Below are 22,660 nucleotides of genomic sequence, written 5' to 3'. Positions count from 1 at the left end.
TTCCGCCATCAATTGAAAACAATGCTAATACAGAGTCAAATTGACGGACAAGTGGGCGGAACCATACAGCGAGCACGTGGTTTTATGACGTTGGTGGGTAGGCTCACTTGGAAAATCTGACATTAATGCGTTTGGTGACACCCAGTGGACTTTGATGTAACTGCATGCAAAAAAAAAAAAAAAAAAAATCATTAAATGAGGAAAATTACCTAAGAGCAGGAAAACGCGCATAAGTAAATTAAAGGGAACCTCGGACTTAGACTTGTAGGCTCTAATAAGCCACAGTTGTTCTCTTTTACTAAAATATATTATTGCAAAAACATAAAATGTTGCCATTGATTAAAACATCTATATTTAGTACGTTTTGACCTCCCGAGGGCGCCATGTTTTTATACCCGCAATGGACGCTCGGGGTGATGACGTAGATCAGGGGTCCCCAAACTTTTTCCTGTGAGGGCCACATAACTTTTTCCTTCTCTGATGAGGGGCCGGGGTCAGTTTGTAACAGAAAAAGTGTGACGATTACAGGAGTGCCTAAATGTAAAAATGTATTGTTTTTCAGAAAGCCACAATCAAATAACCCTTCCTAGATTCTTCACGGAACAAAAGTAAATAATATAAAAATAATAATATAATATAATATAATATAATATAATATAATATAATATAATATAATATAATAACACTATTAATTAAATAGATAATAATCAAATAGCCCTTTCTGGATTTTTTCATGGAACAAAAGTAAATAAAATAAAAATAATAATATAATATAATATAATATAATGTATACGAGGGGCATTCAAAAAGTAATGCACTCAAGTGCATTGCTGGTACAGGATTTTACCAATCTTGTTTATATTTGGCACAAACATGATAGGACACACCTTTTTGCGATTGTTATATGTGTTTTTCTTTTTTTCAGATTTTTAACGCTTAAACTAGCTTCCAAAATAGCTGCCCCTCTTGAAGCTCGTCAGAAACAAAGTTTGATTGATCGTTTGATTAAAGTGGCATTGTAATGGTTTATTTTGAAAGTGTTTGCCTTTAGTTTTATTGATTTGGGTGGATACACTGCCCTCTAGTCTGCCTCATTTCACATGGCTAAATCCAGCTGTTCACCGTTAAGACCAACATAAGCTAAGTTTTTGTTTGAGCTCATGTTTTTTAATGCATTCGTAATTTAGTTTATAGGTAATATAAGACCTTTTTTTGTGGGAATATGTGTCTGAACCATTTGTTAAAAGCATGTTTAAAAAATAGCATTTTATAGCATTTAAGCTAGCGGACTTTTGCTATTTAAGTTAGCCAATTGTTCTTTTGTTGTACATAGATCCTCATTTAGTTATTTTTTTATACCGTTTGATGCTCTACTCAGGTATTTTAACTTTTCATGTTCCTTATCCGATTACTCGATTATTTGAACTAACTAGTTCATTGATTAATTGACTACTAAAATAATTGATAGCTGAAGTTCTAGTCTCATCATATTTAAACCACCCTTATTTAACATTACAACATTTAAGTATTTTCTTAAGGCATCTTTATTATGTTCTGTCTGTAGGCAATTAATCAAAACAAGCTGAAAGTGCACAGTAGTACTTTGGGTGCAAAATTTGCTTCATGTGGGATGTTTCACTGGTGTGGCGCATTTTGGCAGAACTCAGTTTTTTTCCTACTCTCGTTTGATCCAGTCTTTCCTCTTCATTTTGCTTTTGCTGCTCGTTTTGTGAAATATCGGCAGTGCTGTCATGCTCAATAATGTTCCTCTCGGGTTGAAATTGAAAGTGTTGAGCAGATGACATGTTTTATGTTGCTAGAGTCATACTCTGGAAACCAGCTGCGTAACCATGTGATGTCACCGCCCTGCGACGTCAACAAGAATGGCGACCTACTAGTTAAACTAATTTGACAAATTGTATAAAAACTAAAACATCAAGAGGGGTTTCAGAACTACAAGTCTTTCTATCCGTGGATCCCTATAAGAAATACCCATGAAAGCAAGGTTAATTTAATATATTATGGTTTATTACTCATCACAAATGTCATCGTCATGATCATTATCAATGAAATACATCACTTGTCGATGTTAGGGAATGAATTCAATTAGCTAGAATATCCTCAATTAACTCACTTTCACCAGAGATAGTGGGAGTGACTTGTAAACTCAAAAACACATTTAAAAAAAAAAAAAAAAAAAAAAAAAAAAAAAACCACAAACAACAAGCTTGTAAGTATTTTGGTAGAACACGAGCCATGTTTTTCATACCAGAAATGCACAAAGGACCCAACACAAATGCACTTCTTTTGAGTCTGCACCAAGTAACATCAGTGCTGTATTGCGACATTGGCGTCCAGTTATATTTTGCATAGAGACGTTCAGATCAACTCTACACGCGTTTGGGAGTGTGTTGGCATGTAAGGACAGGCCAGATACACGAAAACCTTTTACTACGAAGACAACGACAACAACAATAACAACAAGAGGAGGATGAAGGAGTCAGTGTAGCTTGTCCTGCATTGATGGGCCGTTGTCATGGAAACAATTTAACAATCCATAGTTACATCACACGAAGCAGAAAGTTAATCGCTTCACTCCCAAAGCTTTCCGGAACATGGTGTGGAATAATGACGACGTGAAACAACCTTCCAGTCAACCAGGCGTCCGATAACTCTCATAGAAAAATAATAACAATAATATTAATAATCATTATATTCTATATTCGATTAAATTAACCACTTTGTACATAAATACATCAAAAGGTGAACGGTTAATGCTACATGGGCACACCGGGCACCTCACGCTCAAGTGGGTTCTTTAAAAAAAAAAAAATAGTGGGAATCCTGCCCGTTTACAAGCGTGACAGGAAATGATTTGTTTTTCACTAGTAGAAGTGCAACGATCATCCTTCATTGTCTTCGGATTACATTCCGATAGTTGGATAAATTAAATAGATATTTGTTTTGTTTTTTAAAAAATAATACTCAATGGTCTAATTTCTACAAAGGAGGATGAGGGACACACTGAACCAAAAAATAGTCATGTTATGAGAATAAAGTAATTTTAGGTAGACATTTTAGAGAAATCTTGAGAAGTCACTTTATATAGCTAATATCACATTGTTAGAGGGGGAGAAAATAACATTACAAGAATAAAGCCATTTATCCCCCCCCCAAAAAAAGTATTTTTTGTTTGACGAACTTTTTTTTTTCTAATGTCCGGGGGGGAAAAATCGCTGTCAGAATTGAGATTGTTTTTCTCGAAGGGGGAAAAAAATAAAATAAAAAAACAGCACCAGAATAAACCTATGTTGAGGAAAACAAACTCTTATGAGACCAAAGTTGCATATTTATAGCGGGAAAATGAAGTAATGATTTAAGTATGTCTCAAGGAAAAAAATCATTTGACAATAGTTCATCACAGATTCTCAGCCACAGGTAGCCCCAATAACAAGCTGAAAATCGCAACGAAAAGTCATTAATTTCTCATCAAATCATTGCTATCGCGATATAAATCATAAGAAATTAAGAGTTTATACTCACAGAGCATTAATTTTCTACTCCGTGTGTCCCTAATCCTCTTTGGTGCACATCCAACACTGCTCATTCAATGATTTATGTACTGATTAAATGTCTACTTCAGGTGTAAGATTTGCAGCCCAAACAAAAAAAATATTAGATTTCATTAAAAAAAAAAAAAAAAAAAAAAAATCCCACTCACTTGTTTTTGTTAACTAAAAACACGCAAAAAGCACCACCACATAGTTGGAGTATTCTCTCTCGCCAGCAGGGGGCGAGGTGGGGGCGCTCGCTGCAGTAACGCTACGCTACTTAAGGCACGCTCCACAACATCCAATAAATAGCTCGGGCACGACTCCAAAGTTTTCCTGGTGGTGAGTCGGCGCGATGATCACCACCCAATCAAGCGTCTTTGGAGGCGGGGCTTAGATTTTTGTTACTCTTTACATCTTCTGTGGTTCATGTTTAAAATAATGTGGGCATGATTAAAGAAAAAAAAGAAGTAGCGCCACATTGTGAATGTGAGATCGAATCCTCGTTTGTTTAAAAAGATGGGACGCCACCCCATCCGGAAGTCCAATTTCTTTTTTTAATAGCATAATTACTTAAGTCTTTTTCAACTTAGTCCCTGTAGTGATAAAAAAAGATTGATGTGCTTGCGGAAAACAGTGTATTGTAGTAATCCGGGTCGCTAGTAAACCACCAATGTTGAGTACTTCAACTTTGTTGGATGTGTTTATTTTCGTGTTCTGAAAATGTTAAAAAAAAAATTAAAAAAAAGACTTGTGCAGTTATGCTATTAGATTGGCGAGTTTTAATCTGAAATGCAGTCTCTCAGGAGAAACAATACTGTTATTTCTTACTGGGCTTCCTTTTTCATTTCGTGCTCCAACGAAGTGGAATCTCTGGCCGCGGCTGCTGCCCCATTTTTGTCATGGTCCGGCCCCAGTGAAACAGCCACTTTGTCTTTCTTCTTTCCCGCCTTCTTCTTTTCCTTCTCCAGACGCTCTTTCTCCTTTTTAAGTCTCTCTTTCTCTGCCTTGTCCTTTTCCTTTTTCTCCTTCAACCTCTTCTTCTCGTCCTCGCGCTCCTTCTTCTTGTCCTCCTTGCTCTTTTTCTTCCTGCGGCCGTCCTCCTCTACGACGGGCGGCGGTGTGGCCGGCGGGGACTCGGACACCCCCTTTTTGTTGACGTCGGCGCCAGGCATCAGGGGGGCGTTGTTGGCGGTAGGTGAGGGGATGGCGGGTGTAATCTGCTCGGAGACGATCCTAGGGGAGGGAGATAAAGTATTGGGGGTCGGCGCGTTTTGACAGCCTCGTGGTCCGGCCCCCACGAGGGGACTCTGGACTTGCGGTGCTCTCTGTGCCACCCCGGGAGGTATAGGCGGCTTTTGGCCAGCGGCGCCAGGGGGCGACTGAGGCCGAGTGCCTTCGGAAAAGGAGGGCCCCGAGAAGGAGCCTTTCTTTGCCTGTGAGTGAAACGGCGTCCTGGACTTGCGAAAGCCCGGGAGCGAGAGGAGAGAGGACGAAGCTCTCAGTGGTCCCGGCGGGGGGACGGAACTGGCCAGGAAGGAGAAGCTGCCGCCTGAGCTGATGGCGGTGGCGCGGCGTTTTTGCTCGTAAATGGCTCGGGTACCGTGCAGGCGGCGGCCTGATTGGTGAGTCAGCTCCCCTCGGGACTCGCGCCATTTCCTCATTTGAATGGTGCATTCACGTTCAATGAGAGCTTCAGTCACCTGGAGAAGGATTACCTGGAGAACCAAGAGATGGATGTGAGATGAAGACAAAGTGGCTAATCTCTAAAAGTTTTGTTGACGTTTACATATTTTCCTTAAAACAGAGTACCGTACTTCAAACATAGACTTCATAATTGTATTGACTGTTCACAACTGTCAGCCACTGCGCAACGCCTTCAAATAGGAGGCAGTCCTACAGTCAGCTTCGGTAATTTGGAGTCGGTCGCAGTTAACTAGAGGCGTGCAAAATTTCCGATTCTTACATTATTCGCGATTTGGCCGTGGAAGATTCGAGAACGATTCACAAACATCCAAATTCCGATTATTGAATTATACTAGGTAAAGCGGAAATAAAACGCAGTCAGCGCGGTCTTCGGGACGCAACGGACCGAGAGTAAATATCATGTGCAGCTAATGCCGCTAGGTAAAAAAAAAAACAATAATAGCTGACTGCGGCCGTCAGCCGCTACAAACAGCACCCAGTTGCTAGTTGCTACAAACATACGGCAACATACGGCTATGGTAGATATCACATATAGCTAGACTAGATGTGAAATGACAGAGTTTCCCGCGCTAGTAAACAGGCGCCATCTTAAAGCAGTAGACTTCTCTAGAAGGCTCTGTTGTAACGAACCTAATTACTTTTTATCTAAAATACCCCTAAATCGGCAAAATCTTGACTTGAATCTATCTTTAAATGATGAAACAGTTTTAAAACTTTCACATGTCGAAAGTAGACATGAGGGAAATTATGGAATAACGAGCGCAATTTTAACAACTTTAACGGCTGATTCACAACATTAAATGACCTCCAAACATAGCAAAGGTTACTATGTTATTGTTTTGTTTTGTTTTTTGAAAAAATGGGGGGAAAAAAACATGAAAGGTAACACCAGTTACTTACTCAATACTCAAGTTACTTACATCATTAGATTAATTGAATGTAGTTTAAAGCTGCTGATACAGAATGGGGACTTGAGTATTCTATTTACTGTTTTTAACCGGTAACTTGATACTAAAATAGTAGTTTGGTTTATTTAGCCTGAGAGGATTTTTTAACAATTTTGGGACAAATATACAAAACATTAAAAAAAAAAAAATTTAATGGGGGGAGGGGGCATCAATAATCGATTTATAATCGAATCGGAGTCTCTGAATCGTAATCGTAATCGAATCGTTAGGTGCCCAAAGATTCCCGCCTCTATAGGCAAGGCAAGGCAAGGCAAATTTATTTATATAGCACAATTCAACAAGCATGCGAGCCATACACGAGCTGAACACAGGCTGAAGTCACGGTTTAGACCAGAGGTGGCAGTGTTGACTAAAAAAGTGACAAACTTTATATAGCACCACTAAGTTGAGGTTGGTTAACTTTGATTGGGGTGGGCGGGGGTTTGCAGGACAAAAAAAAAAAAAAAACCAATTTCATTTCATTTAACTCATTTGATCCCACGTTCTATTTTTAATTGTTTCAGTGTCCCCAAAACGTATTTATACGTCTTTTACGTTTTTTTTTTTCCACAAGAGACAACCCTAGGCTCTGATGCAAGTTCGCTCCAAAGCACAACGCTAAAAATACATTTTAAAGCAATAAAACTGGCCACTGGAGGGCAGTAGCGAATTTTATAAGAACTCATATCGGACCATGAAAGGAAATGAATGGAGAGAGATAGTCAGAAAATGGAAGTTGGAAGAAGTAAGAAGCGTGGGAAAAATGTGGAGAACGATTTAAACACAAGGCACATGCCCCACACAAGTTCCCAAGGTGAATTCTGTCATGAGGTAGTGGTCACGACAAAAGAAAGATTTTAAAAAATCTATCTTGATGAGACAGGCGGTGATGAGGGAAAAATTTACCATCTGCCGATACAGCCACGGCCACAACAGCGTCATCTCTCAGTTATATAGTTTAGTTATGTGTAAATAAACTGTTACTTTGCTATCAAAACCTCTATTTGTCTTGTTGTTTATGTTATTTTGTAGAAGGAATACATTATTCAGATGTTTGGGATGTCACAAAAGCAAAAAATAGCTGTCTTAAAGTCAATGTTTGAAAAAGTATGCTTTTACAAAAAGCTCAATTTCTCTGTATTTTTCATCACAAATTGGAAAATTGCTCAAACTAAGCTATTTTCTAATGCTGATATCTAAAGAATGGAAAAAGATATGAACTTATTTTTTTTCCTGCTGAAGGTGGAGAGTCTAATCTTTCTTTTCTTTTGTGGGCCTTGCAAAATCAGTCAAAATCCAGTAAAACGGCCGGGAGCGAAGGGGGTTGCTCCGGTGAAAATGGCTGGGAGTGAATGAGTAAATCTCGAACATGGTTCCTGATTTCATTTTGTACTTACAATGAAAAGAAAATGTTTTAACAAAATGAATAAATACTTGAGAAAGTGTTTTATTTTGCTGTGTATGTACAGGCAAATGATGAAACTGGCAACAGTTGCCTCAATTTGAGCCTGGAAAAACAGTGAGCAGAGGACTGTCATACCTCCTGGACCAGGTTGTCCTCCCTGATGGTTTCTGGTGAGATGCCCCGCAGCCGCTCCATTGTCTCATACATGCCCTGCACCTCCCGCAGTTTGTCCACCGAGCCCAGCATCTGCTTGAGCAGGACCAGTCCCACGCGGAACACGATCTTTACCCCTAACAAGACAAGAGCACAAAAAATATACGAGGCCAGACATCAAGCAATATGCCTCTTCATGATGAAACAATATATGAGAAAAGTTGACTTGTGTTTGGCACCTTCGCAGAAGAACATGTCCCACACGCGCAGCACACAGGCCCAGGGCAGCGTGCGTGAGAAGATGCACATGAACCACTCGGTCATGTAGAGAATGGGATCGATCTTGAACTTCTTCAGGTGTCTGTAGGCCATGGGACATGTGCGGCGCAGAAGCGAGAAAAATATCTCACCGTCCAGCTGGATGGCTTCCTGGAGTGGGCGGGGAATAACACGCGAGTCAGCAAAAAAAGACAGTGTACCGTTGAGATTTTCAGATGACTTACTAAGCCGGCGCTGTAGTAGCCCGGAAGGTACTTCTCACATATCTGCACCAGGCACCAGAAGGCTTGCTGGGGATCACAAGTGCACACAAGTGTTACTGTTGAGGACCGTCTTGCGAATATGCACATTACATACTGAATAAACACAGTAATAGCGTATCATATATTCACATACTGCTGATTAACTGACTATTAATGGCGACAGACATTCAATTCCGACTAAGGGTGTAATGAAACATCGATTGGTTAAGCAGAGGTACAATCAAATCAATCAAAACACAAAATAATGATTAAAATCGTCATCCTTATATATGCCATTTCGTTAAAGTACTGGTTTCCATTCGAATTTCTGAAATGGTTCAGCAAGAAAATACGAAACATCAAAATTGCTTTGTATATTTTGTTTTAGGTGAAATAGAACTGATTGTGTTAAGCATGCATATAATATCAGAATAAACCAAAAAAAGGCCCTCAAATAGAATTTAATCTTGTAGGCCTGTGGGATATGAATTAATTTGTTGTTTTTTTTAAATTCCAGATTATCCATAAAATAATTTTTAATCATACGTTTTGTTGTTTTGTTTTTAATGTAATAATTTTAATAATTGCAATTTAAAGAAAAATAATAATTTAATAGTATTTCATTAATATCCTGCCATTGACAACAATAAAACATCAAATTCCTTTAAACTGTGAGGACTGGCTGTTGACGGTGCTTGACATCTAATCCATTTTGAATGGGAGGGGCAAGTGAACGAGGAGGGGGAAAAAACAAAAATAAAAATCGGGGGAAAAAAATAAGTTGAATTTTTAGTGACTTTGTTTTTTTTTTTTTTAAATTGAGTTTTTAGTCTACAACGCCCAAATCTAGAATCATCTGTACCTGCGCCAGCGATGGGACCCGGATTTCTGCCTAAATCTGAATTAACCCTTTAAATATACTCCTGATCAAAATCTTAAGACCAGTTAAAAAATTGCAAGAATTTGCATTTTGCACTGTTGTATTTTAAGAAGGTTCTAAGTAGAGTTTCAAAATGCAAAAAGAAGAAATAGGAACAAGAGACCAAATGCTTTGAGCAGGCAATTTATTGAAAAGAACAATTTAACTGAAATAGGCTGTTCATCATCTGATCAAAGGTATAAGACCACTTCCTTTACAAGGCCAAATCTGTGCAAACATTTGGATTCCATGTCATTTTCTGTCAAGTAATCACATTGTCAAGACTTCTTGACGGGAAAAACAAAAAACTCACTGCCTTCGAACGTGGCAGGATTGTTGAGCTGCATAGACAAGCCTCTCACAACAGCGTGCCATCGCTGCTGAGGTTGGACGCTGTAAGACAGTCATTTTGCATTTCTTAAAAGATCCTGAGGTTTATGGAACAAAAAAATCAAGTGGTAGACCCAAAACAATCTCACCGGCACTGAGCCGGAGGATCCGAATGGCTGTCCGTCAAGACACGGGACGATCCTCATCCTAAATTAAGGCCATTACTGGTGCTGACTGCAGCCCAATGACCATCAGAAGGCATCTGCAAAGGAACGGCTTCAAAAACAAAAAACGTTTTCAAAGGCTATGTCTCCTTCAACGCCACAAAATTGCCCACCAAACATGGGACGTTCAAAGTTGGAAGAAAGTTTTATTCTCTGATGAGAAAAAAATTTAACCTTGATGGTCCTGATGGCTTCCAACGCTACTGGCATGACAGGGAGATGCCACCTGAGATTTTTTTCAACAGGGCACAGCGAAGGGCACGCCATCATGATCTGGGATTCTTTTTCCTTCAATGGAACAATGGAGCTCCAGGTTGTGCAGGGGCGTCAAACAGCAGCTGGCTACGTGGAGATGTTGCAGCGGGCATCCCTCATGACTGAGTGCCCTCGTCTGTGTGGTGATGACTGGGTTTTTCAGCAGGACAATGCTGCAATTCACAATGCCCGTCTGACAAAGGATTTTTTTTCAGGAGAATAACATCACTCTTTTGGATCATCCTGCATGTTCTCCTGATCTAAATCCAATTGAGAACATTTGGGGATGGATGGCAAAGGAAGTTTACAAAAATGGGCATCAGTTCCAGACAGTGGATGCCCTTTGTGAAGCCATCTTCACCACTAGGAGCAACATTCCTACAAGCCTTTTGGAAACACTCGCATCAAGCATGCCAACACGAAATTTTGAAGTGATCAACATTCAACAATAATGGTGGAGCTACTCATGACTGAGTCTGTTTTTGAGACTTTAATTTCTGTTTTAGGGTTTTTTTTTTTTAGCTATGGTCTTAAACTTTTGATCAGCTGATGAACAGCCTATTTTAGTTAAATTGTTCTTTTCGATAAATTGCCTACTCAAAACATTTAGTCTCTTGCTCACATTTCTTCTTTTTGCATTTTGAAACTCTACTTAGAACCTTCTTAAGATATAACAGTGCAAAATGCAAATTCTTGCAATTTTTTAACTGGTCTTAAGATTTTGATCAGAAGTGTACCTCAAAACACCCTCGGAACTTTAAAAAAAACTATCCAACAACATTATACGTCATTTTACTGTCCTCGCCAAGACGTTGGAGCCGAGTCCTAGCTAGACAGTGAGCTAAGCTCCGAAATGGCGATGTCAGACGTCCATGTGGTTTGCTGACGTTATTCAGCTGCTCATGACATCAACACTTGCACAATGAAACTAAAATAAAATTAAATCAGTCTCATCTTCAATAACAGCAATTCAAATTTGCGTTTACAAATAGCTGCTGATACAGCAATAACAAACTATTAGCATGTGTCAGTTATCAGCACTTCATAAAAAACAATCACATAAACTCGCCCCAAGTATTCCACCATAATTGAACACGCACAATAAACAGTACAAAAGGGGTTATACACAGCTGTTGCCTCTGGTTGTTTCACAAGCAACAAATATGCGCGCAGGCTGTCACCTCATCGGCTGCTGTGTGTGTATGTGCGTGTGTGTGTGTGTGTGTGTGTGTGTGTGTGTGTGGTGTGGGCAGGCGCGTCTGTACATGTGCTAGCTTCCTGTTCTACGCTTCCTGTGCCAAAATACAAGCATGCATCACAAATAAAAGTCAACATTAAAATAAAATAAAACGACGACACTCAGGCGTCGTAAAGTCGAAATCGCATAACTCGGGTCCGTCGTAACCCGGGTACTACCTGTATTGTATCGTCATGCAATAGCGTACCGCTCGAATACTATTTTTCGACCGCAAGGCTGTGTGACGTCACCATTGTAAAACGGAAGGGGGTCAACAGAAGCGCACTCGCATACAACCCATGCTAGTACTGCTAGTTTTCTGCCGGTAATCTTTTTAAAAAGAACATGCCGAGTAAACACTGCTGCTATGGAACTTGTAGAAACAACTCTAGACATTACGACTGTCCACACATGAAGGATGCTTTCTTCATACGTTTCCCGAAGCCAAAAAATCAGGGGAAAAAATGTGAACAATGGATCAACTTGTGCGGACGTCCAAAAGACCAGTTTAACGCCAGCAAGGTGAAGCCATTCCCCTTCATATGCAATAAACATTTTGTAGGGGCCATGGTCCTATAGATGACAATCCTGATCCATTGCCTGCCAGAGCCTGCCCCGATGCCGTAAGCCATTTTGATATTTTTACTTATTTTTTTAGTGTGGCGTTTTGCCGTGCTACTTCTGTCTGACAATGAATGACCTGAAAAAAAATGAAATTTGATTTATATATCACAGCAGTCATGTCGGCCTATTTTTCTAAAATACGGATATTTAAATAAATTATCATAGTTTTGCCTTGGTCTTTTTGTTGTGAGCCTTTTCATCCCTATAGGTAGGTTTTAGATTTAACAGCTTTACCTTTTCTTTTGTAAAGAAACAACCTTAGTAAGGGGGAAGTCTTCGTTGGCGGTCACCGCGTAGCTTTCGCGATCGCAAGACACAAAAATAGCACTATAAATTACCCCCTAGAACGGTCAGAAACGCAAGACAACCAGAGGATATAATATATAAGAAAGACATGGCATACAGTGGTAAAGGATAGCTTGTTGAAACAGGAGAATGTCAACGTCAGTGAAGTAAGGCAATGCACACAAGAAAAATGTGTCGATAAAAAAGCTACCTCTGGATCAGGTCGGCTCTTTTTCCCGGCTTCTTCTCTTTAACTGAACATTTGTATGTTCTTCCACATCTTTACCAGTGAATTTGGCACCAGGGACATCATTTTCAGATAGAATTGGTAGGTTTAGCTCAGTAAACATCAACTATTTACATGCATCGAGCATGAGGGACAAACGCGAGGTTGACCCACCCTAGCAACAGTTGCTAACGTCATGAATATTAATGAGCAAAGGTGACGTGTTACGTGTGGTACACTGTTGGGGATTTATACCCCTAAAGTGTCCATCTCTAAAATGTAATAAAAAACCCACAGAGTGGCTAATGCTCACCTCAGCGGGCATGTGCATTAGGAGCACAGCAGCCACAGGAGCCTGTGCTTGGCAGTAGCCTTCATCCGGCCGATAGATGGTGTAGGCCTTCAATATACGGTACAGATCCTGTTGCCTGTGGACCCAAAACACCAAAACCAGAAACAACCACATTTATTCAATGTTTTTAGTCATTCAAGGTGTAAAAACCTTTGCACGGTATTAAAAGAACAGAAACATTTTGAGTGTGCATGTACAAAAAAAATTGGGTTTGATTCCCACCCGTGGCCGCCACGTGCAGCAAACATCTCATGGAAGGGAAACTGCCTGTGGAGATCCTTCTCGATGATGTCCAACCACTTGGCCTCTCCCGGTTCTCTCTCCAGCTCCTAGGGGGCAGGACAAAATCTCTTAGTAATTTATGAGTAAAAGTGCTTTACGTGACTAAAACATGAGACCGCAGGAAGTCGATAGAGTGCGCGAGGAAGGCCTCCTCCCTCGAGCAGCGAGACGACTCAAAGGTCTGACAGGCGGGATTAGGCTTCGTGATAAGAGGCTTATGGTTTCCTGCGCCCCACAGACACCTCAGCTGCAACTTCACTTTGCCAGGCTGCCACTTTGTCACTACATCAACATGGAGGGCCAACCTGGCGGCACTGTTTTTCCCTTGCAGTAGTTACTACAGCTAACACTGAGCAGCGACTCATTTGCAAAATGAAGTTGTCACAAAATTGCCGTTATTGCAGTCACTTCTGGCATGCCTCACATTTCAATTTTGCACCTCATTATTCATCATTGGCCAATGGGGCGGATATGATTGAGCAACAAGGCAAGAAACAAGTACTGACGTGACCAAGACAACAATTTGCTTGACGTAATTACATGAAATGATGTTTTTATCTTTATAAGTCAACTCTCTCTATTCAGATAGTTTGAGAAATAGATATTTTGGAGTTTATCTCATTCCTCTCTATTTCAGTTAGACGAGCTATTCCAGTCGAAGCCATTTACGTCACTTTTCCAAGAAATGTCCACACTCTACATGTACACTAATGAATTTAGAACGTTGAATGTTGCAATGTCGAGAAGATGTAGATAAAAACGTATCCTCCCACTTGAGGAAGAAGCTGAATTTTGGTATTTTTCTGCCGAATGGTAAACATCAGCAGAAGCCAGACTGTAGAGCTTGAGTGATTTCTCAGTTATTTGGATTGTATTAGCTCATTGATTGCCACTGACAGTGATAAATGTCCAATCCTATTGAACTGAGAAGGCTGGAAGAATGAAAACAGCTACATGATTAAACGTCTATCATTGTTAATGGCACTGAAAAAGTAAAAAAAAAAAAAAAAAGTACTGTAGTGTATGTGGTTAACCTCTAGTTCAGGGGTGTCCAAACTTTTTGCAAAGGGGGCCAGATTTGGTGTGGTAAAAATGTAGGGGGGCCGACCTTGGCTGACGTCCTTTACGTACAGCAATATATTTAAGCAAATTTTAGCACGCCATCCTGTGTGTCACATTTGCTTTATTATTATTTTTTGAATTAATAATTTCAACAATCTCCAACTACCGTTCTCTTTTCTCCAACTACCGTTCTCTTTTGACTCTCGGGCTCTTGCGAAATACTGCTGCTGTGAAATTAATCTAGCTTCAAAAGTTTCTTAAATTTCTTGCTGCGTATCTTCCCTGTAATCTTGTCGTACATGCAAGCATGTCTTGTTTGGTAATATCGCCTCACATTGAATTCTTTAAAACCAGCGACTGTCTCTTTGCAATTGAGGCAGACACAGTTGTTGCGTATTTTAGTGAAGAAATAGTCCAATTTCCACCTATCCTTGAAGCGTCGGCCATCGCAGTCAAATTTTTTTTGGTTGATTGTCGCCATTTTAGAAAATTAGAAGTCAAGGGCCACACGAGGTAATGTTGCTTAGAGTGCTGGTGTAAATGAGGAGCAGCATTTAGTGTGTAAGCTACTTCATATGCTGGTAGCAGTACTGCTGACCAATTTATTAAGTCTGTGTGCGGTCAGATGTTATTGATCTTATCACAGAGGCTGGGGGCCGGATGAAATTTGACCACGGGCCACATCTGGCCCCCGGGCCGCATCTGGCCCCTGGGCCACACTTTGGACATGTCTGCTCTAGTTGGTAGAATCTACTGCAAATTCATTTTGACTGTGACATTAAACAAAACAATAACCGACGATAACTCGCCAAAGCTGTTGCCGGGTAAAAAAGGTTTTGTGTTTTTTCTGTGTGTATTAGGGGTGTGACAAAATATCGAAATGGTGATATATCGTGATAATTTGTACCCCAAAAGGTTATCGATATGCTCCTGCTAAGAATCGAGATTAGAGCTGTCCCGACTAGTCGACGTCAACGTCATCGATGACGTAAATGCGTCGACGGGCAAAACATACCGTCGACAGGTAATGACGGGTTGAAAAAAAATTACATGTGGATAAAGTTTAGAATGGCGGGCGCCCGCGATGCAAACGGTTGTTACTGGCTGTTATTTCAATGTGACCGGCATTGTCAGATTGAGCAAAGAGGAAGAAAGTGGGCGAGCGAGAGAGAGGGAGCAAGATTGGTGAGTTGGGAAAGTGCATGGGTACCGGGGAGTTCAGTGGCTGCATCCCCCACGTTTTTGTTTTGGTCAATAAAAGTATCCATAAAGAGCCATCCGACGCCTCTCGGTGTTTTTATGCACGCCGCCGCCTTCCTGTGGAGGAAATCGGACGAACCGACGACAACGAGCCAAGTGAATCGCCGGTTCACTCTTCACTACGGCGAGGAGTTGAAAACACCGCTAATTACCAAAAAGGGCAGAATTGGTGACACGTGAAAGTGGCATAAAGCCAAAAAAGCGGACCAGAATAGCCAGAGCCTGGAATTATTTCAAGGAAAATATGGAGTACTGTGTGTACTAGTGTGTGTACTCTTTGCTAAGCTGAGCTTGCATACCACAGTAGCACGTCGGCTATGAACGAACACTTGAAGCGCCGTCACCCAAGTATAATTTTCGAAGACAACAAGAAACAAGAAGCTAGCGGATTGTGAGTCCATACAACTTTCTAACGATTTTAAAAAAATGGAAGTTACCTTTATGTGCGTCGTATCAACGTGCATTTTTATTTAATAAAATAATTAATATATATTACATAATTATATATTTTTTAAAATTATTATTAAATTTATTAGAATCATGGAAGCTCCCACTTGGGGAAAATATATACATATATCCTGTATATACATAGTATAGTAAAAAAATATATGGAAACAGCACTGGCCTGCTTACTGTAATCCATGACTGCACTCATGTTAGCTACTTTATATTATTAAGTATCATTGTGTATATATAGTAGTATACTATATTTAAATAAATAAATTAATACTATATATTAATTTTTGTTACTGTGAGTATGTGTGCCTCTCATTCAAGAGAATTGTGGTAATATTTCAGTGTGCCCTCTACTTCATCTATTTTCAGGTTAAAACAAACAAAAGTTGAACAGTTTTTCCCCTCCCCCAAAAATGCACACCAGAAAAAGCATCTGAACTCACACAAAGTATTCTGAAAATGGTTGTCCGGGACATTGCAATTCATTTCACCATTTAGAACAATATAGACAATGACATACCACAAAAAGAGTAAGAATTGTTTTGACTCCTGTTAAAGAGGTGAAGTCTTAGTGTTTCCGTTTACATTTTTTTCACACTAGTTAATGCCTGCAGCATTTGACTTGATTGTTTGTGATTTATTATTGATTTTTATGTTATTTATTTATACGTTAATAAAGAATTTAGGTGTTCCAAAATGTTTTTTGTGAATTAATAAGCTTCAACAAAAATTTCATTATTAAAGTAGTAAAATAAACAAATAAATAAATTATTAGATTAGTCGACTAATCGTAAAAATAGTCGGCTGACTAATCGGGAGGAAATTAGTCATTTAGGATAGCCCTAATCTAGTAGTAGATAGTAGTAGATATCTAATAGATATCATTTTAAAAAGGTGTCAAACTGTCAATGTCTAAAATAAAAATAAAAATGATCGAACAAGTTCCTACCAAAATCTTCCATCATAATAGTGTCTCAGTTAACTCTAAGGCTGCATTGACGGTGCTTGACGCCCAATCCATTTAGACTGGGAACGTTCGTTCATTCGAAACCAGAGGATTCACAGTCATTCTGTCAGATTTTAAGGCCATTTCCAGGTCACTTGCTGTTCATGTTAGGGCATACAGTGGGGCAAATAAGTATTTAGTCAACCACAAATTGTGCAAGTTCTCCTACTTGAAAAGATTAGAGAGGCCTGTAATTGTCAACATGGGTAAACCTCAACCATGAGAGACAGAATGTGGTAAAAAAAACAGAAAATGACATTGTTTGATTTTTAAAGAATTTATTTCCAAATTAGAGTGGAAAATAAGTATTTGGTCACCTGCAAACAAGCAAAATTTCTGGCTGTCAAAGAGGTCTAACTTCTTCTAACGAGGTCTATTGAGGTCTCCACTCGTTACCTGTATTAATGGCACCTGTTTTAATTCATTATCAGTATAAAAGACACCTGTCCACAACCTCAGTCAGTCACACTCCAAAGTCCACTATGGCCAAGACCAAAGAGCTGTCGACGAAGGACACCAGAGAGAAAATTGTAGACCTGCACCAGGCTGGGAAGACTGAATCTGCAATAGGTAAAATGCTTGGTGTAAAGAAATCAACTGTGGGAGCAATTATTAGAAAATGGAAGACATACAAGACCACTGATAATCTTCCTCGATCTGGGGCTCCATGCAAGATCTCACCCCGTGGCGTCAAAATGATAACAAGAACGGTGAGCAAAAATCCCGGAACCACACAGGGGGACCTAGTGAATGACCTACAGAGAGCTGGGACAGTGACACAATGCGCTGCCAGGGACTCAAATCTTGCACTGCCAGAAGTGTCCCCATGCTGAAGCCAGTACACGTCCAGGCCCGTCTGCGGATCGCTAGAGAGCATTTGGATGATCCAGAAGAGGACTGGGAGAATGTGATATGGTCAGATGAAACCAAAATAGAACTTTTTGGTAGAAACACAGGTCCTTGTGTTTGGAGGAGAAAGAATACTAAATTGCATCTGAAGAACACTATACCCAATGTGAAGCATGGGGGTGGAAACATCATGCTTTGGGGCTGTTTTCTGCAAAGGGACCGGGACCAGGATCTTTATAAAGGAAAGAATGACAATGAGGCCATGTATCAAGAGATTTTGAGTGAAAATCTCCTTCCATTAGCAAGGGCATTAAAGTTCAGATGTGGCTGGGTCTTTCAGCATGACAATGATCCCAAACACACAGCCAGGGCAACAAAGGAGTGGCTTCGTAAGAAGCATTTCAAGGTCCTGGAGTGGCCTAGCCAGTCTCCAGATCTCAACCCCATAGAAAATCTGTGGAGGGAGTTGAAAGTCCGTGTTGCCCAACGACAGCCCCAAAACATCACTGCTCTAGAGGAGATCTGCATGGAGGAATGGGCCAAAATACCAGCAACAGTGTGTGAAAAGCTTGTGAAGAGTTACAAAAAATGTTTGGCCTCCATTATTGCCAACAAAGGGTACATAACAAAGTACTGAGATGAACTTTTGGTATTGACCAAATACTTATTTTCCAACATGATTTGCAAATTAATTCTTTAAAAATCAAACAATGTGATTTTCTGTTTTTTTTCCCCGTACACTGTCTCTCATGGTTGAGGTTTACCCATGTTGACAATTACAGGCCTCTCTAATATTTTCAAGAGGGAGAACTTGCACAATTAGTGGTTGACTAAATACTTATTCTCACCCACTGTATATGTGGTGAAAATAGGGGGGCGATGCCAACAAATATGTTGCCTAGGGTACCAATTTGGTCAGGAATGGCCCTGCCTCTAGTTGGTAGAATCTACCGCAAATACTTTTTGACTGTGACATTAAACAAAACAATAACTGACGATAACTCGCCGAAGCTGTTGCTGGGTAAAAATTATTTGTTTTTTCTGTGTGTATGTATAAAGCTTCGATCAAGTCAGAGGAATAAAAGTGAAAACCGACTGATAAGCTAACGGCAATTCTCGCTTTTCTATTTCTTCTTTTTATTCTGTGCAGTCTTTAGGATCTGTGGCTCTGTACTGCCTCCCACAGGTCGCTCTTGGTAATCGACTAGAAAAGCAGAATCATGTGGGGTCTCTCATATTCTAAAAATTATGATTTTTAAAATGGGGTCTTTTATACCTCAAACTTGCCAGGGTTGGTGTCGAGCAATTCCTGGCTGTTGGACAGCAGCTGCCAGGCTTTGGAGCGGAGTGACGACGGGATGCCTTTCCGGCAGCGCATCTTTACCTGTCACACCAAACATACGTTATTTACATTACTACCACTGTTTTCTGCAGAAGTGTTTTCAGAAGTCTTATAAGCAGTACGTGATGTACTTGTACAGTACCTTCTGGAAGCGATGTTTGATCCATTTGTCCCAGTGGTTGAACATTTCCAGCCATTTCACCTCCCTCTGCCGGGACACCTCCACTCCAACTTCTCTGTCACTGCCACAATGAACAATACAATAATTTTATAATGGCAGATGGAAGTAAATTCAGACAAAACAGGGAGTGGGGAAGCAAATATCTGATCAAAACTTATCAACAACGGTGCTGATGGGTTCTAACACAGAAGGTCAATGCATATTGAAGATTCCCAAACACCCGAATATTTAATAGGGAACTCATATATATACTATATTAATACCATGGTGAATTTCAGTGGGTTATTCAGGGTTAATTTTATTAATTTGGTTTTTATTAGCATTGTATTCATTTATAATTGTATTCATAAAAAAATAAAGAAAAATAATGAGTGATAATAAAACATATAATTTAAATTGAAACCCATATTGTGGCCTACATGACTCAAAATGTGATGTCCATGTATGTAGATGCCAGGTCTTTATGGGATTAAATTGAGTTTTTTTTCTAATTGCTAAAAATAGTCACTTGCCCTATAAAGGGTTACTAGGCAAATTTGAAGGAGGAGATGGTGAGACAAAGTGATGACATGGACGAGTGGTTCGGGTGGTATGTCTGATATCGGTCAAATACTGTGGGAAGAACAGTGAAAGAGGGAACAACAGCAGAGATAACATATCTTCTAGAGTCAAACAGTCGCCATCTTATTAACTCATTGGCTGCCATTGATGGCGGTAGACGTACGTCTACTAGTGACAAATTCAGAGCAGACGGATGAAAAGAACTACATGGATTGGACGTCTATCATCGTGAATGGCACGGAGAGAGTTAACTTTACAGTTCTTAACCTGTACAGTTGTCATCTTGGATGAGGTATTTTAAGTAACATACAATAATGATTACAGGGTACTTTAACGCAATATGAACCAAATGCACTTTGGTTTTTACTCTTACCATTTAACAATGCTTTTTTCAAAGGTGAATGTTTCATTGTATTCATGACAATGTTCGAATATGACTGACCTCCCCTCGCTGAATTGGTTGCCGCCCAGGAACCCATATTTGTCGGTGCGCCTCACTGCCAAGCCGTTGATCTCGGAGTCTGAGCCCAACGAACTACCGTCGTCCCCGAGGCCTGACAGCGACTCTAACGTCCCCGACATCAGGCTGGCAGACTCCAGGTAGCTGAGAGTGTCAGGGGCTGGCCGCTGAGTGCCCGGTGGGGGGAGGCTGGGCTCTTGGATGATCGGCACCGTGGGGCTGGGGTTTGACACTGTGGGGCTGCTTTGTCCAGTCAGTGGAGGCGGGGTGAGGTTGGAGACAGGTTCCTGGATAAGTGGCACCGTGGGGCTGGGAACCCCCGACTGGGGAGGTGGGGTGCAAGGTGGTGGTTGTGCTTTGATGGGACTTTGAGGCTTGGGAGACACAGGTGGTGGGGGACTTTTGGGAGTTTGCTGAGGTTTGTTCTCCACAGGGGGTACAGGAGGCATTACAGAGGGCATCGCAGGGATATCAGCCGCTGTGGGAGGAGGATTTGGGGTGACGTGCACGTTGGGGTACAGGATAGGACCTGGGGAGAGATCGAGCGAAGGGGAAGCCTGTTGAGGTATATTTACTTCCACGTGAGCAACAGGCCCCACTGCTTCCTCTTTCTGAGGGGCCGCTGTCCGATCATTGCACAAAGGGGTCTCGGCAGGGATCGTCGATAGACTCGGCTTAGGAGACGTCAAGGGCGAAGCGGGTGAGTCTCCAGTTAAATTGACGTCATTGCAGAGGGACGATTTAGGTGCCACGGATGAGGGCGAAAGGCCAGAGGGAGCTGTGGGTGTGTCGGGCAAGGTGGCCGGAGGCGATGAGGACAAGGCGGAAAGTTCAGCCATGTTGTGACAAGAGGTGTCCTGTAACATGGGCTGAAATTTTGCAAAAATCAATGAACGAATAAACATCGACAATTCATACCAATTGTCTTACTGTCATAAAACGATTACACTGTGACAAAACGTGTTCGTTTGTATTGTTTTGTTGCATAGATAACAGGCAACATTGTTATTCTAATTAGTGAGAGAAGATAAATTCATCAAGGCACACCCAGATGTGACCAAGCACAATTTGGATTCATTTTTCCACGCTGAGTATTTTGAGACAATCTGCTCATTTCCATTGTACAAGGCTGTGGTTATCATTGATGATCATGATGAAATTAATCAAGAAAAGTTTACTATTATACTGTTTTATCAATTACTCTGTGGATTATTTCAAAACGCTCTGTTTATTTCTAATGTACAAGGCGGTGGTAATCACGACTACTTGAGATTGAGAAATTGTCGAGAAGCCATTAAGTTAATATAATGGCTGCCCATACCACTGGTTATGCTGACACTATATGATAACTAATGCGCCTTTAATTGGCTATGCCGTTTACTTTTCTCAAAAGTCTTTCAGGTTGTTTTTAATTATATTGTGTACAACATTTTTTTCTAACACGGATAGCCTAATAGCACCTGCGTTATCAATAAACTGATTATTTTTCCACAATCATTTTAGCGCGTAACACTCTTTCAACCATAACAATATAACAATGCACGCCAGGCTATATTTCCTCTTACGCAAGCAAGGATCTTATAAATAGAAAGGATGTGATGAGTAATTCCACTTTGTAGCAGACTGCCCAGTGCACTGCGCCGGTCGCATGACCAGAGTTACATCTTTTGCACGAGTGACTAATTAATCATGCGTGTCAAGTGCTTCTAAATAACACAACACGCTTCTCAATACAGCGCTTATCCGCTATTCTGCTGATCGAGCAGTGTGGAGCCTGCAGACGGCTACATGCTAAGCTAACAACACTTTTCACAGATCCCAAACCTCCCAGAGTGAAGTCTGGCCACCAGGCAAGGACGATTTACGCGCGGCTAATTAGCCGACATGACGAGCGAAGAGGCCCGGGCCGGGCAAGGACCGCGGCCTCGGCCGCTCTGCTTGCCCCGGTCAGTGGCCCTCATCCCTCCCCCTCCCGTGAACGAGATCAACTCACCCACGCCCGGCGTTGTCACTGCGACGCGTCCACCCGGGTGTCCAGGGGTGTCCTGGAAGCGCGTTGGCCCGCCACAGCGACGGATCCTTAGCTAAGCACCTCGACGGGGAGGATAGGAAGCCGCGGGGAAAGCGACAGACAGGAGCGGCGGCAAAGATGTAGATGCTCAGCGCCCCTGCGGGTGGTGGCAGGCAGCTAGCCTAGCAGCTAGTTATTAGCTTCTCCGCCTGTGGAAGCGTAGCTCGCAAACCCGCGCTAACTCGTCGACCATTTCACTGGGGGAACCGGCTCAACGGTTCTTTTTTTCCCCACATCCCTAAAAAGCAAAACAAACAACTTCTTTTGTTTATTTCATCCGAGCGTGGCGGCACGGTACATCCTCGGCCAGCTGCCCGCATTTCCGATTGACAGCTCCGTCCGTACGTGCGCGCGTCCGTGCTGTTGTGGACGCGTACGCAGCTACACGGCATCA

The 22,660-nt window shown here is 41.2% G+C and overlaps 1 protein-coding gene across 2 annotated transcripts; it reads right to left on the bottom strand.

Annotated features, from left to right (window-relative positions):
* Positions 1-2,159: 2,159 nt before the first annotated feature.
* On the bottom strand, positions 2,160-22,605 carry LOC130904767 (TBC1 domain family member 10A-like). 2 transcript variants are annotated; one of them, XM_057817766.1, is made up of 10 exons: positions 22,189-22,605; positions 20,178-21,064; positions 19,136-19,235; positions 18,928-19,035; positions 12,959-13,065; positions 12,698-12,812; positions 8,267-8,332; positions 8,003-8,192; positions 7,746-7,900; positions 2,160-5,269 (listed from the first exon to the last, which is right to left on the bottom strand). In XM_057817766.1, exons 2-10 carry the CDS (start codon positions 21,059-21,061, stop codon positions 4,379-4,381), a joined length of 2,616 nt encoding a protein of 871 aa, XP_057673749.1. In that variant the 5' UTR covers positions 21,062-21,064; positions 22,189-22,605; the 3' UTR covers positions 2,160-4,378. The 2 variants fall into 2 exon arrangements, with proteins under 2 accessions (XP_057673749.1, XP_057673750.1); XM_057817767.1 differs by having other exon boundaries at positions 20,178-21,052.
* Between the last annotated feature and the right edge of the window lie 55 nt (positions 22,606-22,660).

The sequence above is a fragment of the Corythoichthys intestinalis genome, chromosome 16, assembly GCF_030265065.1.
Source record: "Corythoichthys intestinalis isolate RoL2023-P3 chromosome 16, ASM3026506v1, whole genome shotgun sequence".
In the NCBI taxonomy this organism is placed as follows: Eukaryota; Metazoa; Chordata; class Actinopteri; order Syngnathiformes; family Syngnathidae; genus Corythoichthys; species Corythoichthys intestinalis.
This window is presented reverse-complemented; position numbering and strand designations above follow the sequence as displayed.

Excerpts from the sequence above, each read along its gene's own strand:
- LOC130904767 (XM_057817766.1), bottom strand. The coding sequence starts at position 21,061 with ATGTTACAGGACACCTCTTGTCACAACATGGCTGAACTTTCCGCCTTG. Across the intron at positions 12,813-12,958 it reads GCTGCACGTGGCGGCCACGG|GCAACAGGATCTGTACCGTA; the intron begins GTGGGAATCAAA and ends TTGGGTCCACAG. Across the intron at positions 7,901-8,002 it reads GGACATGTTCTTCTGCGAAG|GGGTAAAGATCGTGTTCCGC; the intron begins GTGCCAAACACA and ends TTGTCTTGTTAG.